Source organism: Triplophysa dalaica, chromosome 4 (genome assembly GCF_015846415.1).
Source record: "Triplophysa dalaica isolate WHDGS20190420 chromosome 4, ASM1584641v1, whole genome shotgun sequence".
Lineage (NCBI taxonomy): Eukaryota > Metazoa > Chordata > Actinopteri > Cypriniformes > Nemacheilidae > Triplophysa > Triplophysa dalaica.
This window is the reverse complement of record NC_079545.1, coordinates 19594687-19612321: the sequence shown is the minus strand read 5'-3', so window position 1 is coordinate 19612321 and position 17635 is coordinate 19594687. Positions and strand designations below refer to the sequence as shown.

Genomic DNA, 17635 nt, shown 5'->3' with positions numbered 1-17635 from the left:
CCGAGCTGAACCAGGATCAGTTGTAATGTAATACCGTTGGTCTTCTCTACTGATATTTAAAGTGATTGTCTGTTCAACAAATATCTTCTGTTTAAAGGTTTCTCCGATGTTGGGGCTGACTGCTGGAACACTCATCCTTGTTTTCGTACCTGAACCAAAGAGAGGGTGTGCTGACCAGATCGGCGGACCTATAAAGACACGCTCTTCCTGGCTATGTGACATGAAAGCTCTTGCCAAAAAGTATGTTGCAATTTAATTACGTTCTTTCTGGTCTTTAATTGAATGGAAAATGTGTTTGAATTTGACCGGACTTATAAAGTGACAGCGGATCAAAGCGTGTTATAATAGTATGATGCATATTTATAACTTAAAAAAAAAAAAACACTTTTTGTGCTCCCCAGTCGTAGTTATGTCTTCTCATCTTTGGCGTCGGCTGCCGTGTCATTTGCCACCGGAGCGTTTGGCATCTGGATCCCTCAGTACCTGTTCAGAGCTCAGGTGGTGCAGAAGACCGCAGTGACCTGCACCTATCAGCCCTGTAGCAGCAAAGACAGGTCAGAACACACATACACACGCTCATCATTACCACACACGCACAACTTTAAAACCGACCCCCTTACATGTTTCTCTTTCATCTCCAGTTTGATATTCGGGGCCATCACCTGCGTGACAGGATTGCTGGGAGTGGTGATCGGCGCTGTGACCACACGACTCTTTAGGCAGAAGACGGAACGTGCCGACCCCCTGGTGTGTGCGGTCAGCATGCTGGGCTCTGCCATATTCATCTGCCTCATCTTTGTTGTGGCAAAGAAGAGCATAGCGGGCGCATATGTAAGTGGCTCTATTGTTGTTGAAAATCTTACTCGTGATCATAGAGCTGAGCAGAGAAATCCTGCAAGAAAACATGCATTGGCTGACCTGGAATGGTGTAATATCTGGATTCTCTCCTGATTGGCTTAAATATATATCTGGTACAGCTCCCATCTGACCGTCCTTTTATTACAATGAGTCCTCTCCAAGCAAGGATGAAATAAGGTCATTTCTATTCAAACCTCAGTGTAAGGGTTTAAGCGATTCAACGTCTGTTGCATTTAGTGGTTTTAACGCCCATAGTTGCTTGGCAGGGTTGTTAGGTCCAAACCCAACACTAAAAGAATAAGAAAGGCATTGCTTGTTTAATTGGCATGTAAACCAGGAAAAGGGCGCAGTTACTGCTGAGAAACAATGGACTGTGGCATTTTAGAGAAAAGTTATGCTTTATTAGAAAACAAATTTCAGTCAGGTCACACACGTACAAATGCTTAACATTTTCCAGGAAAAGGTATTATTAAAGGTTGTTTACTTTTTCTTGTGAACAAGAGAACCAAGTCCACTGTGATAATGCCACCTATATGGTGTCATGTTTAAGATATATTATCGACCTTTGCCAATGTTTACATTCTTATCTTTACTATGAACAGCTTGAGCTACAGGACCCTCCAGTGACCTAACTTTACTATTTCTTGTCCTTTTGTTAACATCTGTGATAGATTGTGGTCTCACTCATAGACTATATGTTTTATAATCTTTCATTGAATATGTACCATCACATAAAAATCAATACATGGTATTTGCTTTGGTTTGGGTTGCTATAAATTACAAAATTCAGTCTATATACTGTAAAACACAAGTTAACATTCAATTATAAAATAACTTTAGACAGTTTTTTTAGGGAACATTCTGCATTCTGTGTATTTGTCTCATGCAGTGCACTGTCAATCTTATAGAGAGAAACATGTGCAGATTTTACTGTATGCGATCACAGATTTTGGGGTATTTATAGAAATGAATGACAGTCACAGACATTACAGACATCTTTCAAACTTGGAGCACATATCTTTATGACACTCTTTCCATATCTATGCCATCAGTAATTGTTGAGCTACAGTCGGTTGCTAAAGTGGTGTACTGTAAATATATCTTGATTCTATCCTTATTGGCATTTTAATGTCACTGACACACAATTTGAACACAAGCCATATAAGCCAGTGATTTATGCCATATTTTCAGACAGGTGAAACACTATAGTGGCAATACTTGTTAAAAAAAAATGCACTTAACTACCAGCTAAACTACATAGCTAGAGATCTCCTCAATCACCTATCAAGAAGTCTCTGTAATTACATCCGAATGAAAAACAAGGAATCCAAAACTCTTTATTAGTGAAAATATTTGGAGTGAGAAAATGTGATAGTGACAGATGTGGTGTCTGAGAATGTGACAGCGTGCTGGAGAAGAGGCAGAGCGAGAGAGGGTCTGTTCCAGCAGGGACAGCTGCTGTCTGGTCAGTGTACTGACTGATCGAACTACAGCCCTGAACCAGAGTCATGCAGGGCTTTACAGTTTTAGCCTGTCTGTCTGTCTGTCTGTCCGTCACGCTGTCTGAGTCTTAAGTTAACTCACTTTGGGACAGGGTTTCTTACATGTCCGAACACACCCCCACAATCATACTTTAAGTATTATTTTACACTGACATATACTGTAATGTTGGAATGGCGTGGACACACACACAGCATAGCTTATTCTCCAAAACCCTCGCCTCTGCTTTACACCTCGAGGTCATGCCTCTGTCAGTTATGCTCAGCATACCTCTCAAAGCCCAACATAAAACAAGACCCTGTCAGATTCATACAGCCACTGGAGAGATCAGATTCCCCTGCAACCTAAGGTTTTCACACAATCCCGTCTGGATTGACCTTAGGTCTGCCCGGCAGCTGCCATCAGTCACTTTTGGGGCCGAACACTGTGCACATTGTCAAGCCACTCAGATTAGTTAAGATATCCAATAGTTGTCTCAATTCGCTAATAAGCACACTGGATATCCAGACTAGACACTGTGTGATGGCAGCTAATTTGTGTGGGAATTCCCAAGTCAGTTAGTCGGTTCTCATGGGACTGCCCGAGTGTGTTAAAATAACTTGTTAAACGCAAGTTTTCAGTTGCCAGACATTTGAGGTTCACTTTAGTTTAATGCTTTAAGTGCTTGTCTAGGTTTTTATGGTTTGGGGCAAGAAACAGTTCTGTTACCCTTAAATAAATAAGATATTCAGTGGAGCCACATTAATGACACGTTTCCGTTCGCCACAAAGTTTGAATTAACAAGTTTATTTTAGTCTTTCCATGTATGAAGGTATAGTTTTCGATCGAAATAATAAAATACGATTGACCTCTTTTTTTTCTCCTCCCTCTCTGTGTTTCTCTCAGATCTGCATTTTCATTGGAGAGACGCTGCTGTTTTTGAACTGGGCCATTACGGCGGACATTTTAATGGTACGTATTGGAAGGCTATATTTATCTGCTGGGCTGAGTGGAAACTTTAAAGCCTTTAACTTTAACAAAAGTGGTCATCTTCTCAAGCGAGTTTCTTATTTTGAATGGTAGGATGAATGACTACAAGGTTTGGTATATAGCCTGGGTGGGACCCAAGACAAAATTGCTGCCTTTGATTGTTCCTAATGGAAATGCCACTCATGGAAACTAAAACTCAATAACAATTTTACTTTGTATGTTTTTGTGTGTGTGAAGGAATTAAGTGAGTTAGAGTACAAAGGGAGAATGTGTGCGTGTTTAGGACAGAGTGAAAGATTTAGTAAGAAAAACTGTCATGAATTTTAGCGAGCCAACTCTAGTCAGCCTCAGAGCAGATAAAACAGTCTGACAGTGTTGGAACTTTAATGGCAATGCGGTGAACAGTGTCTGCTTAAGTAAACACACATGGAATTTTTGTTTTCCTGTTATGATTTTACATGTTCTTTTTCTTGTTTTGCCATTACCTCGGTTTAACCTGTTCTCTCTCTCCCTCGCTTTCTCTCACTCTCTCTATAGTATGTTGTCATACCAACTAGAAGAGCCACTGCTGTTGCCTTTCAGGGCTTTACCTCACATTTACTAGGGGATGCTGGGAGCCCATACCTCATTGGCCTGGTAAGAATGTCTAACACACAAGACAAATGTTTCAAAACAGCTAAAACAAAAACCACCATGACATGCGAAGACTTAATGTGACAGTCTGTCAGCATTTGGTGTGTGTACAGAGTGCTTTTGTCATGTATTTTAAATGGATAGTAAATAAAAATCATTTTTTCTAATGAACACAGAAAAAGATATTTGGAAGAATGCGTATAACCAAACAGTTCTTAAAACCCCATTGACTACCATAGTAGAAAAAATACTTTATATATTTTTTTTCTGTTGAACACAAAAGTCATATTTTGAAGAATGTAGGACAACAAACACTTTAAGGGCACTTTTGACTACCTTTGTCATTTTTCCTAATATAGTTGTCAATGGGGTCCAAGAACTTTTTGGTCACAAATATCTATCTCTGTGTTCAACCAAACAAAGAAATGTATACAGGTTTAGAACAACTAGAGAGTGAGTTATTCAAGACCGAATTTTCCTTTTGGGGTGAACTATCTCATTAAGCAATTGTCCGGTGAGGAATCATGCAGTTTGGATCACTATTTAATCTTTGCTTAGCACTTCAGATAGATAACCACAGTCGGTTTATTGACAAACAAGCAGGTTTAAGAGATAACTTGAATATGGAGAAAGTCAGCTAAAGGTAAAGCTCCATATGAAGGTTTAAGTAAAGACTTTCTGGGGGGAAAATGAGTTTTCCCAATCCTTCTGATTTGCATGTCCTTCCAGCAATACTTGTCCTCAAGGGACATAATTCTGTTGTTCATATGGCAGTAACCAGCTCATTCAAGGCTACATTCATCCACAAGTGTTCCCTTCTGACTCTTAAGCACTTTCTTACAACAATAAGCTGCCCAGCCTTGTGCCATGCGATATTGTATTCTCTGATTCCTAACAGTGGCCGTGGTACTGTTTCCGTTTTCCACTCTTGTGTTAACAAAACAAAGCTGAACCGATCACAGTGCAGCAAAAAATCACCATTCTTCAACTCCGGAAAAAGCACACAGTGGTTCCTAGACTTCCGACTCCTGCCAGACATTCCTGGAATTCCGAACAGGAGGCATTGGAGTCGATCCAAGCTAAACACTAACTTCTGTACGTGATTTTGACAGATTCAGAGCCCCCTGTAAAACAGGACTAAGAGGCCTATTATTAATTGAACCATTATCACTTCTAACCTTTTACAAGAGAATTAAATTTACAGCGTGTACTTAAGAGGAGACATTGTTTGCACTTTTATCTGTTACTCACACTTTAGTCAAGAGCACTTTAGTCAACAAAGCAAGCAGTATGACTAATCTGTCTGTAGGTTTTTTATACATCTTTTAATCTCTCCATCACAGACGTTGGTATTTGAACCACTTGTCTGACACAGTTAATATAGTTCCTGACCTGTTATGCTTGGATGTTAAGCTTTCCTGTAGCTCAGTGGTAAGAGCATTGTGTTAACATGGCAAGGTTGTGGGTTCGATCCCAGGGGATTGCAAATACCTAAGTAAAATGTATAGGATAAAGCAATGTAAATTGTAAAGCCAAATGCATAAATGTAATGTATTTGTTCGATTCTTACTTCATGAGTTATACACTCAGACTTTACACACAGATTGCAGGTAGATTGCAAACAATTTCCCAGACATACTAAATCTAGTCAAGTGTTTCAGAAAACATGCATATACAAGAAGGGTTAGAAACGTGAGGATTTCAGTCCAGACGTGCCTTAAGACATCTTAATTGACAGGAAGGTGCTGGTCTTCCCTTAAAGAGCAGAGCTCAAGTTCACTCAGATGCAGTGTTAGCAACCTACCACATTCCATCTATTTAAATTGCGCTACCATCGTTTTGTTACATATTTTCAACTTTTTTGTTTTGTGGCTATGTCAAGTTAAAGATGACTCTTTCTTTCTGGGAATACAACGGTATTTGAGAAAAGTGCTATTTCACTCTAGATAATGACCCGAGTTCAGCCTCAAAGGAAGTTTTGGGCGTTGCAGCCTGTCAAAATCAGGAACAGGACAAAATCATGCATCAACAGTTACTTGATAATTTCACTCCTGAAGTCTGACAGGCTGGTGAGAAGCTTGCTGTGACGTACTTCTGTCGCACAAAGTCCTCTAACGCTGAGTAAAAACACGTACAGTTTTTAGAGGAAAGCCACAGGAACTTTGACACTGGATCACACTGTGGTGTTTCCAGACTTTAAAGGTTCACAGTGTCTTGCTGTTTGAGTAGTGATGCAGCTTGCTGAAGCAAGCTGGTAAAGCAACTTCAAGTGCATTCAAGCTGTACATGTGTTCCCTGACAACAAGCACATGACCTTTGCGACGCCAACGCAATATTGTGCCAATCTAGCTACAGGAACCCATTACCGCTGTCAGCTGAGGGAACGTGTAGTAGGAAAATAACACTTCTCCTACAAGGTATATGCGTGGCCTGTAAATGAAATAGCGTTTCCTAAATAGCCGGTAATGCTTCATTTCCCTCTAACTGACAGACAAACATTCAGAGCACCTGTCTGTGCATATACAGCCTTAAGGCAAAGTGGGTGGTGAAATTATTTATAAAAATAGACTATTAGCCGCAATCTACTATCGTTTCTCCAAAATCTCATTAGACATGCACTAGAAACGCTCAACCTTAGCCCTATTTTATATGTAGAAATAGCTCTACATTAATGTTTGGCATAGTGAGGGTAGAGATGTATGCATATGTGCATGCCAGGATTGTGGGCCACACACACATATACACACAGAGCTTACTGTCTGCACCCACTCACACACCTTTGAGAGTCAGCATTCTTACTCCACCCATTAGACCCATGCGCTAGTGGTTATGCTAAAAGTCAAAGAGATGATTAGCTGTGTTAGGCTTTAATGCAGCTGTCAGTACTTTATTTTACAATCTAATTAAATACTTTTGGAGAGCTAGAAGAGTATCACAATAGTGATTGTGTTTGGTTTATTTTCATATGCTTTGGGAGGTCATTGACATCAATAATATTTTTTATTTTGTGAGCAATTTTTGGGGAACATATACAGGAAGCATTAAATTAGATTAGAGTATGTTAAAGGGACAGTTCACCAAAAACCAAAAATTCTGTCATTATTTACTCATTCTTGTGATGAACCCAGAGACATATATTGGAAAGAATGCTTGTAACCAAACAGTTCTTGGTTACCATTGACTTCCATATTACAATGTCAGTCAAAAGTGTCCCAGAACTGTTTAGTTTCCCACATTCTTCAAAATATCTTCTTTTGTGTTTAACAGGACAAAGAAATTTATAAAGCAAGTATATAAACGGTTCCTTTAGAGATGATGGGCACCAAAACATGGGAGTGTTGAATATGTTTGCTGTTTCTTTAATGGTTTGAGTTTAAGCTTTGTCGCGAAAATCTTGATTTTTATCCAACTTTAATTAGTAAAACATATAATTTCCTGATTTAATTTGTGTAATTTATCATTTCCTGTTTCTTCAGCAGGTGAACATACCCTAGACATTATTTTATATAAATAACAACCTGAATGCATTTATAGAACTATTTTTTTATAGTTAGTATTGCTAATATATATTATTATAAACGTAATGCACAGGCTTATTTAAGGTTGAGGTAATACACGCAGTTTCTGCCAATCTCTTATTAATCTCGAGTACCTAAACAGTAGTATCGCAATCTTTCTTATCTTCGAAGAGTGATTAGTTTGATCAAATTTATAAAGGACAGATATAGCTGTGCGATTATTTCGGGAAAAAGACAAGCTCCAGGAGGCATGCGAGGGGGGGGGGGGGGTCGGAGCTACAGCACGAGCACACAACACATCATTGCATTATACCTGAATAAAGCGTGGGTGTGCTCTTTCGCTTGCTGGATGACACGTGGGCTTCCATTTCCGGGAGAATTGTCCAAAAAGGAACTAAGAACCCTTGAATCGAGCACAGAAATACTTGGTCATATACCATTTTTTAAACAAATTGACCATATTATTGCTTGAGAAGCTAGCACATTTAACAGTGTAAAGAAGTCAGAACACTAGATATATAAAACTGTACTTTGTATTTTATAATAATACCATACATCCTATATATTTCATACAGCTTTTGTAGTCTTTAACTGCTTTCATACAATGCAATATTGTAAAATACAGAAGAAATACTTTTAAATGGAATTGAAGTGGCGGAGATTTTTAATGTGAAGCATATTCAAACAGGATTTGCACTTTATTGAATCAATAGTTTAAGTAATGTTGGTTGGTCTCTTATTGATTTATTGACACAATGGGGATTGGTGGTTTAAGATTAACGGTCCACTCACATACTTGGATCTTGAAAACAATATGAAGTAAATAATTATTATGTTAGCGGCACTTTCTTTTGTATGCTAATGAGTTTTCTTATGCTTTTTTTTCGACAGATATCAGATTCGCTGCAGAAGAGCTACGCCACGTCAGTGTTATGGGAGTTCTTGAGTTTGGGCTACGCTCTCATGCTCTGCCCATTTGTCATCGTGCTGGGAGGGATGTTCTTCCTCGCCACCGCCCTGTTCTATCTCGATGATTGTGAAAAAGCGGAGCAACAGTGAGTGCTGTGTCTTGCTTACCCTTAATCATAATAGCTTGCAGTATTTCAGTCAAATCAAGTCATCTTTATAAAATCTAAAGCCTCAGTTCATTTCAAGGGTTCGACACTTCACGTTCCTAAACCTGGCTTTCGTTTATCATTTCCTTCAGTGACAATGACAGGTCAGAGAATAGCTGTTGCCATGGTGATTTTGGCTATCTTGGCCATCCATGTGTGCCTGGTGAATAGCCTCAGGTGGATCTGGCTAATCTGCGAGGTTGAACGAGTTAGACTGCCAATAGGTGGACTGAGATCTATTCTCAGACAATGACACATGGCTTAAGTAATCCGCCGAGGGGAAAGTGAATATTTTTATAGGATAAAGATGTCAGAGTGAGCTCCTGGCCAGGTAGTGCTTGTATTGATCATGACAATGAAGGACACAAAATGACCCCTACACACGTCATACTGTAAGCATAACCATTATGATAAATTTTAAAATGGATCATTCCTGTAAAACAGCTTTAAACTGATTTTTTGCGAGTAGTATTTGTGATGATCATACTTTAAAACCGAATTGTGACAGTAAACTAAACATCAAATAAACCCCAAGGTTGTCACTATTTTTATTATGTCCAAACATGCCATTGTATTTTAACAGGGCTTACTTAAGCTATGGTTGTGCCTATAATTTTAAAACAAAGTCATATGCCAGTTTGCGTATAGAAGAGACCCATTCCCTTAAAAGGTAAAGACAAACATGATACCCGAATTGTACGACACTTTCTTTTTTGCGTCCGTCTTTTATCAAGTGGATTTCCTGTGTGTGTTGCCACTCAAAAATGACTTCCTTCCTGTCTGCTTTGGGACATTTTTAGGCAGGGTGGTATGTTGGATTACTGCGGACTCTATGAAGATCTTCCCGCGATAGGTCTTAGAGACACAACCTAGGAGGTTGAGGCTTCCTTTTGTCTAGCCACATATTATACATATATCAATCTTTATACACCACAAGGAGTTGCTTAATAATTGTATAGTGTTATTTATTGTTTTCTAAATGCGGTGTACTGCTGAATACTAGGTCTTAATGATAGAGAAACAACCTTTGGCGATGTTTAAATATAAGTGTATCAATAATAGTGTTCAAAGAAGCGGACTTCCACCATGCAGTATAAACCACAAAAACCTGTAATACTTCAGTTTTTCATTGAATAGCCTCCAATTTTCATAGTGAAAATAAGCCCTTAAGAAAGCATTGATATTTAGCACCGATGTTATACACAGACACAACCTTGTGGGAATGATACAGCTATCTCGCAGTAATGTTTCTTTAATGATGTTTAACATAATATGCGATGTGTTGAAATATAGTGCTTGCCAAAGCAGCAGCTTCAGAGATTAAATAGTTATGTTTGTAGATTCAGTAAAACTTAATTTATCTCACTATTAGTACATGAAACATTTCCAACCAATACTCTCTTACATCCACAATTGGGATTTTTCATAAGCACTGCATCACTGCTGGCATTTGAGCGGTCCAAAAATAGATTATTTATTATAAACTGTGCTTTTCATGCCCAGGAGGTTTTTTTACTCTCAATATCTTTTACAGTCTTCCCCCGTCCTTATGCATCCTCTTCTATTTATAAAATGTGACAAGCAAAATGAAAGCCGCTCACTGAGGCGAAGGAATATATATTGAGCTTGAAGAGTGCTTTATTATTTCTAGGTTGTTCGCTGTTTTGGCCAAAGAGGGAGCCATTTATAGCGCAAGGGGAAAACACTGTTCACCCAAGCAGTCACACAAAAGCACACAACATTTGTCACATATCCTTTGCGTTGCTGGTTGGTGGGGCATCCATGGAGACTTTATAGCATCCCTAAACTGCTTCTTGCGGGAAACACAAACACATTTTCATGAAGCTGGAACTGAGAAAGCCAACAGTCTGCATGTCTTATCATAGTGCAGAAATAGAGAACTGAAAGTGCAGTGGTGATGTTAAGAATAAAATGCCACAAATAGAAGGTCATAGTATTTTCCCAAATGGAGGTTTTCCTGCATTAAGAGCTTGGATCATCACCAGGTTTTAGCTTCCAGATCTTATATTTTAGATCTGCTGCTTTAAATTTGTATTTTAATGGATCTTGTCTGTATTCGGGTAATCGCTATCATTCAGAGCTGTGCTTTTTCTCATTACTCTTTTTTTTCTCTAGAGGGGACCCGCTTTCCGGACCGCCTTCCACTATAAAGGTAAGACTTGGTCAAATTCCTGTATCTGACTCCAACAAAGGCCCCCTGGTCATTTCCTTACATAATTGTGCCTTGCTGACCTTTTAAATAAAGAATACAATGGCTATTTAAAGATTATTTATGAGAACGCATTCAGGAGAGATGATAAAATACCGCCTTTATGAAATTCCAGAGCTGAACACTTAACCTTTGTTTACCCCTTAACAGGCTTGTGACTTCTTGCCTTAGAAATACCTTTAAATACATTTTTTATAAAATATATTATGTAAGCTTTAACTGTACAGTAACACATTTTGAGCAGTGCTAGATTGTTATTTGAGAAGTAAATAATTGCCCTGCCCCATTTCCCTGCTTCTTTGATCAACCTTTCGGACTCACTGTAATGAGTCGTATTGTATAATTACCATTGCTTTATTTGCCCTGGAGAATGAACATACTAGCATCCAAAGAAAGAAAAAAGAAAACATCTAACTATAAGGAAACAGACTTCTGGTTGCCAGATTTTTAGGTTGAGGACAAAATGTGTGGGAGCAGTTTACTAAAAAAATGCATCCCCAAACTATTCGGTTGTGAGGGCGGATTTTTCCTCTTTATGTTATTGTGATAAATGTGGATAAGAATTATGTTCTTCAGGGAGAGAGATCTATTATTATAGGCTATTATACTTAGGCTCTCCCATATCATGTGTCAAGCTTCTGTCCAGGCTTGGACTGTCTTTGTCTCCTGTGCACTTTCCAATTAGCAAAACCATTTTTACAGCTCTTACTAGCCTAAACCGAATCCCTAATGAAATTAGAAACTGCAAAAACGACCCCGTTTTAGGGCGTAAACCACACAGCCTTCAGCACCCTCCTGATTTTCCTCCCGGTTGGCGTTTAACATGAAATCAATACGTTATCTCTGAGTGCACGAAGCAGGGTTTCCTTCAGGGTGGGTCTGTCAAAAGCACGTAAATTAGCATACATGAGAGCCTGATGGCAAGAGACACTGCCTCTGACATAAATAAATGGGAAAGTTCTCTGATCAATGAAGTCTATAGGGCTCGAAGCACAAAGTACACATGAAAGTGCAGCATTACATATCGGACAGAAACCAACGTGTGCACTGTTACATAGAGAAATGTATATACTGTATGGGTGTATATTGTATATACATATGTATATGTATACGTACTGTATATGAGAGAGAGAGCAAATTTCTTTGTGTACTGTACAATTTAGTACCAAATAGAAAAACCACAGCCACCCACCGATAAATGAAACCCTCTGAGGTCTGAAGCTTCATTAACCCAAATCACATATTTGTCATGTGAAATTAATGTGCCTGTATTACATACATCTGCGGGGATTAAATGGCCACATCGAGTATTATTTCATTATTACAGATTGTCTGTGCCAAAGCATGAGTGTGTACTATCACAAAATGAAGAAAACAATAAACACAACAGCCTAATTAAAGCTCTAATCCTTGTTTATTGTTGCGGAGGACCTTCTGGGTCAGATTATTCATAGCATCAAATCCTTAACAAGACCCTGGATGCTCTGGAAAGCGTCACTGATGCTATTGTCTGAACTTAATACCTCAGCGTTTTGAAACAATTGTGGCATGATGGGAATATCATCTTGCAATGCAGTCGCTCTCTGCGGTTTCATATGAAAATGTTATTAAACAGAATATTTGTCATCTTGGGATAAACACATGGTGACGTCCGTGAGCCAGTTGGAGACAGCGTTTGCACTCAGGATCTGCCTTGTGTGCGCATGTGGGTGCGTGTTTGGTTTGGTTTACCAGAAGCACCACACAGATGGCTCAGCGGGTTACCGAGTTATAATAATTCAAATGAAACATCATGTTGTGAAACCAGAGACTAGGATGTTCTTGCTCTTATTCAACGACTACAAACAGTGCGATAATTACACCGCTCTCTCTCTCTCTTACAGGTCACCAAATGACGTGGGCAAGCGGAAGGATGAATTCTTGCAGCTAACTCACGATACGCACATGCAACATTTTCTATTCTCATTGCATCATCATCTCTGCTTTATTCGTTCCATTTGGTGAAGGCTGTTTGGAAGTCACACTTTGCTTGCCCTGTGAAACCTGGAATCGCACCAATCGGCTGCCGAGTGGCAAAGCGATGAACAAAGGTCAGCATATCAGCAGCTGGTGTGCAGCTATTAATGATATATTATATTAAAAAAAGAGTCACCTGGGCTCTAGATGGGTATTTAGATGAAGATAAGTTAGCACTCTCTGTGCCATACTACTGAACACAGCACAGACACACGCTCCCGTCCTGTCACGCTGCCTGTCGATCTGCACCAAGTGCCATACCATCACATTCCTAATGGAGACCAGTACCGATCATGCTAACAGTCAACAGGGGCTCACCAATAAACCGGATTCCACACATGTGTAAGATATGAAGCTTAAAGATTTGCTAAATCGCAAATACCAACACTATGCGGTGAGCCCTGCCTTAAGAACGGTGTAGGTCTGGTCCCCAGTCTTGTGTTTCTTTTCTTATTACATGTATTTTTCTTTCTTTTTCTTAGCACTTACCATTTTAATGCAGTGCAAGTTACTCCATGCAGCCACGCATGGCACAAGAAACATTTTCATTCTCTAACTGTGCGTTTATAAAATCTAAACTGGAGGAATTTATACGGACAGCATAAATAAGGACACTGGATTGTAAATAGTATCTTTTTTACAAAAAAACTTTGTAAATCCTTTCCTATTCTTTCATAATTCGATTAGGAGTTATTGAGCAGTCCGCCAGGTTAAACAGGACACGGGCACATCACACAGTTTGCCCAAGAGAAAATCAGAAAAACTGAAAGTATTCGGACAAGTGAACAAAGACAAGGATATCATTGCTTATCTTGTGACAGCGCAAAATTCTTTCCACGGTGCCGGGTTACACACCCGGCCAGGCAAACTTTCATTTAACTGGGCTTCAGATTCAAAGCTCGATCTCTATGAATGAAAGTCTTTGTGTGCTGGGTTACCTTGCTCATTTGGTTTTACTTATCCCTTTCCTGAAAAAGGTAGAGAAAGGCTGATAGTGTATCAGAGTCGATTCCATCCTTTTTCAAAGAGGGATGCAAAATACTGACGTGTTTTTTTACTTATTTTGATTATTATAGGAATTTGGGCAAATCTGGTCAAGTCACATGTGGTGCATATTGTTTCTAAAGGACTTTCAGTCTTTCTTTAATTCTGTGGATTGATTTTTAGCTGTTTCAGAGCTGATGCAGATATATGAAGATGTTGCATGAACTAAGAAAAGCCTTAGGAACGAAAGGATACTAAAGTTGCTGAATCTTTTGCTGTTATTGGCCAGTGTGGTTTAGCTTTGGAGTATAGTTTTGTAATATATGCAATTTTAAGAGTTAGCTTTGACAGTGGCAATAATTAGAATATGCTCATATTCATTTCGATTTCTCAGATCACACCACTGTCACTTTTTGGTGTTAGCAACCAAATGTTTGCCTGCGCCTGAAGCCGTTGAAGTAAATCTGTTCTCAAAGGGAGAATTTCCCGTCAAGAAAAAAAACACCTTGCCTGTATAGTGTAGTGTTCATCGGAAGAATGGGAAAAGCTTTAGCATAATCTTTTATTTTGAAGGTCTGATTTAACATGTCATGTGAAATTACCGTCCTTGTTCGCCGGTCTAAGCTTTGATGCCAGATGAAAAGCCTTTGAATGTGATTCTGTCCAATCCAATGTGTTTACACATGCAAATTGACCTTAATGAAGCTTTTGTACTATTGTGTCTTTTTTTCTTTCTTTTTACAAATATGATTTTTATATATAAACACTATAAAGATAAACTATATGCAGCAATTTTAATATATTGTAAACAAACTGCTTTGATGCCATGTATTTATTATATTTTTACTTTGTTTATTTGCTACCCATGCTGATAAGATGGTATAAAGGGAATATAATGTTATAGATAATGTACAGTTCGATTTTGGTTTATTTGTGTTTGAAAATGCCCACGAATCCTCATCACCAGTGAAGAATCTCCATTGTTCATCTCTGAGAACTGTGTTCACAGGTCAAAGAGACCCGAGCCAATTATTTACACATGCACACATACACACGCACACAGAGGCACAGCATGCCAAAAAAAAAAACATCATTATTTTTGTTAGACCACTGATCTGATAATTTACCTGATTGTTTTTTTGCACAAATGTGTGACTCGTGTGCTCATCAGGGGGTTTTGTTTTACTGTTGAATCCAATAGTGTTACACTGGCATTTTGTAAGTGCTAGCTTTGAGGGATTATTACCCATTCACTGCCTGGCTACTAGCTTTTTAGGTTATAATTTACATTATATTACATTCTGTTGATTATTATAAATATTGTTTATTTGTTTGAAAGGCAACACTCACAGTGATCTAAAGATGAATGACTGGCCTTATATCTGTAATGCCAAGTTTATGCTAACAACAAATCAGATGCGTAATTGTGTGAGATCATTGTAATTGCATAATGGTGAGAGTTGAGTATTTCAGAATGCATATTTTCTTGTCATACAAGAATTCTGTCAAATGTAACCTATTTCTGATGTCAAGCAGAAATTCAAAGGTGATTTTATTTTTTAGAGCTTATGTGATTATAAAGAAGAAAAGTATCTAGAAAGTTTACTGTGATGCTCCCACGGGGATATACACCCTATATGTAACTGATCGAAATAAACTTATTTAATCAAAACAGAGTAATCCCTTGTCTTTTTTTATTAAATTCAAGTATATTCTTAAACAATAAAAGGAAACCTTAGCTGTATATGCTGCCTTGCTGGTTTAAGATGGAAAAATAACTTTTTTTTTAGATGCACCTGTATAGGTTTGACTATCTAGGCTTCAGAAGTCAGACTGTGGACTTCTGAATCTCATTTGATATTTTTTGTTCGATTTTGAGACTTGAATAAAAGAAAAAAAACTGGTCCAGGACACCTTACCCTGAAGCTACAGTTCAAGGATCTATGAATGAACTTTAATGTCACAGAGACCCATTAGCACATACCTGAGCAGATAGAAAGGATACTTTTACTGCTCCAGGAAAAACCGGGGTTGGCCTCAGCAAAGGTTTCGTTTTCATCGGGTAATGTAAGAGTCTGTCCTGATTTGGGGGCTTGGATAAGGTCCAGCATTGTTTACAGAGGCACTCCGTACCTCTGTTGCCTGGCAACAGTTTCTGTGACTCCAGAGAAGAAGATTTTAGATGTAGAAGGTCAGCAGTCCATCGACAAGACATGCGAGCACGCATACAAAGTCTCACACACAGTACATGAAGCACATACCCAGTGATGAGAGTTTTGGTGAAAATATGAGAAAGTATGCCTAGCAACAGTCCTCACATTCATATTACAGATGAAAGAGCAATATTTGTCTATGAGAAAATTCACAAATATCTGCCACATGCCCAGAACTGAGAACAGAATTACCTCATATCTTTAAAATGTCAGCTTCTTTTGACTGTTTGCCTTTACACAAAAAAGCACATACAACATGTATTGGCCAAGTATTATCAAAGAATCATCCAATAATGATGAGGTGTTTAACTTTAGTTAAACGGAATTGATTGCTCAAAGTCAGAATCCATGGCTCCATTCCGTGATCACAGCAGCTTTTCTAATCCCAAGTAATCCTCCTCTAACAATTAACCCCTATACAGAACCCAATGTAAATAAATTCACAATCCAAACATCCAATTTCAAAATTAGGCCATGTGACCATGTGTCTTATTGAAAGTCATTTGCAAATACATTTTGGTAAGCTAAAATGTGAATTAAAACTACAGTATTTTATTCTTACATGAGTGGAGCATCTGTTGCAATTCATACTGTTAGAACCCTGACCAGAACATTTGAACACTCAATATTTGTATTTGAATTCATTTTAAGGTGTTTAAATATACTTTATTAATGGAGTGATGAGGATTTTCCTTCACTGGACTCTCCAATGCACTATCCAAACAAACTTCGAATTCTGACATGACACCACGGAGAGAAAACTGTGACAAAGTCAACACAGAAGAAGGGAAATCGGACAGGAAACTCAAGGGTGTGGACAGGATATAATGTTTCCTTATACCCGACAGGAAAGTCAATGCTGCCATTTATTTCCATGGAACTGTTAGGATACTATGTGGACCAAAAACACAGGAAATTTTTCTAGCTTTAACCAAATAGTTGATTAAGCGAATGAAGTCAGTTGTTATTTTGACAAGCTGCTTTATTTTATTTTAAATAAATAAGAGTCTAAATACATTCTAGTGATTTAATCTAATATACTTTTACACGTAAAATACATCTGTCAAAATCTGATCAAAAATGTTCTTTGGTTTACACAGCCATTGAGTGTTTTTAAGTAAAATATGTTCCAGACATTTCATGAAGACCCTAATAAATCATACCAACTTGTTGAAAGTGCTCCTCTGAGGAAACCTTTAAAAGGATAGATCACCCAAAAATGAATTCTGGTTGAATTTAGAGAGGAATATTTGGTTGAATGCTTGTAAACAAACAGTTCTTGGACCCCATTGACTACCCTATGAAAAATTGCAATGGTATTCAAAAGTGCCCCAGAACTGTTTCCGATCCTACATTCTTCAAAATATCTTCTTTTGTGTTCAACAAAACAAAGAAATATAAACAATTTATATGGTAGCCAGTAGGGTCCAAGCTGTTTGGTAACAACCTTTCTTCCAAATATTTTTCTTTGTGTTCATCAAAAGAAAGACATTTATACAGATTTGGAACAACTAGAATTCATGACAGAATTTTGGAACAACTCGAAGGTGAGTAAATGATGACAGATTTATTTATTTTTGGGTGAACTATCCCTTTAAT

General features: G+C 38.2%; 1 protein-coding gene across 1 annotated transcript in view; it reads left to right on the top strand.

Moving 5' to 3' along the window:
* spns2 (SPNS lysolipid transporter 2, sphingosine-1-phosphate) overlaps nucleotides 1–15489 on the top strand; it is a 62564-nt gene extending 47075 nt beyond the window's left edge. The window contains exons 6-13 of the mRNA XM_056745820.1: nucleotides 98–240; nucleotides 402–554; nucleotides 642–831; nucleotides 3244–3309; nucleotides 3865–3963; nucleotides 8370–8533; nucleotides 10730–10766; nucleotides 12707–15489. Of these exons, the coding sequence (XP_056601798.1) occupies nucleotides 98–240; nucleotides 402–554; nucleotides 642–831; nucleotides 3244–3309; nucleotides 3865–3963; nucleotides 8370–8533; nucleotides 10730–10766; nucleotides 12707–12718 (864 nt within the window). The 3' untranslated portion in view covers nucleotides 12719–15489. The remainder of the gene's footprint in view (nucleotides 1–97; nucleotides 241–401; nucleotides 555–641; nucleotides 832–3243; nucleotides 3310–3864; nucleotides 3964–8369; nucleotides 8534–10729; nucleotides 10767–12706) is intronic.
* The last annotated feature ends 2146 nt before the right edge of the window (nucleotides 15490–17635 follow it).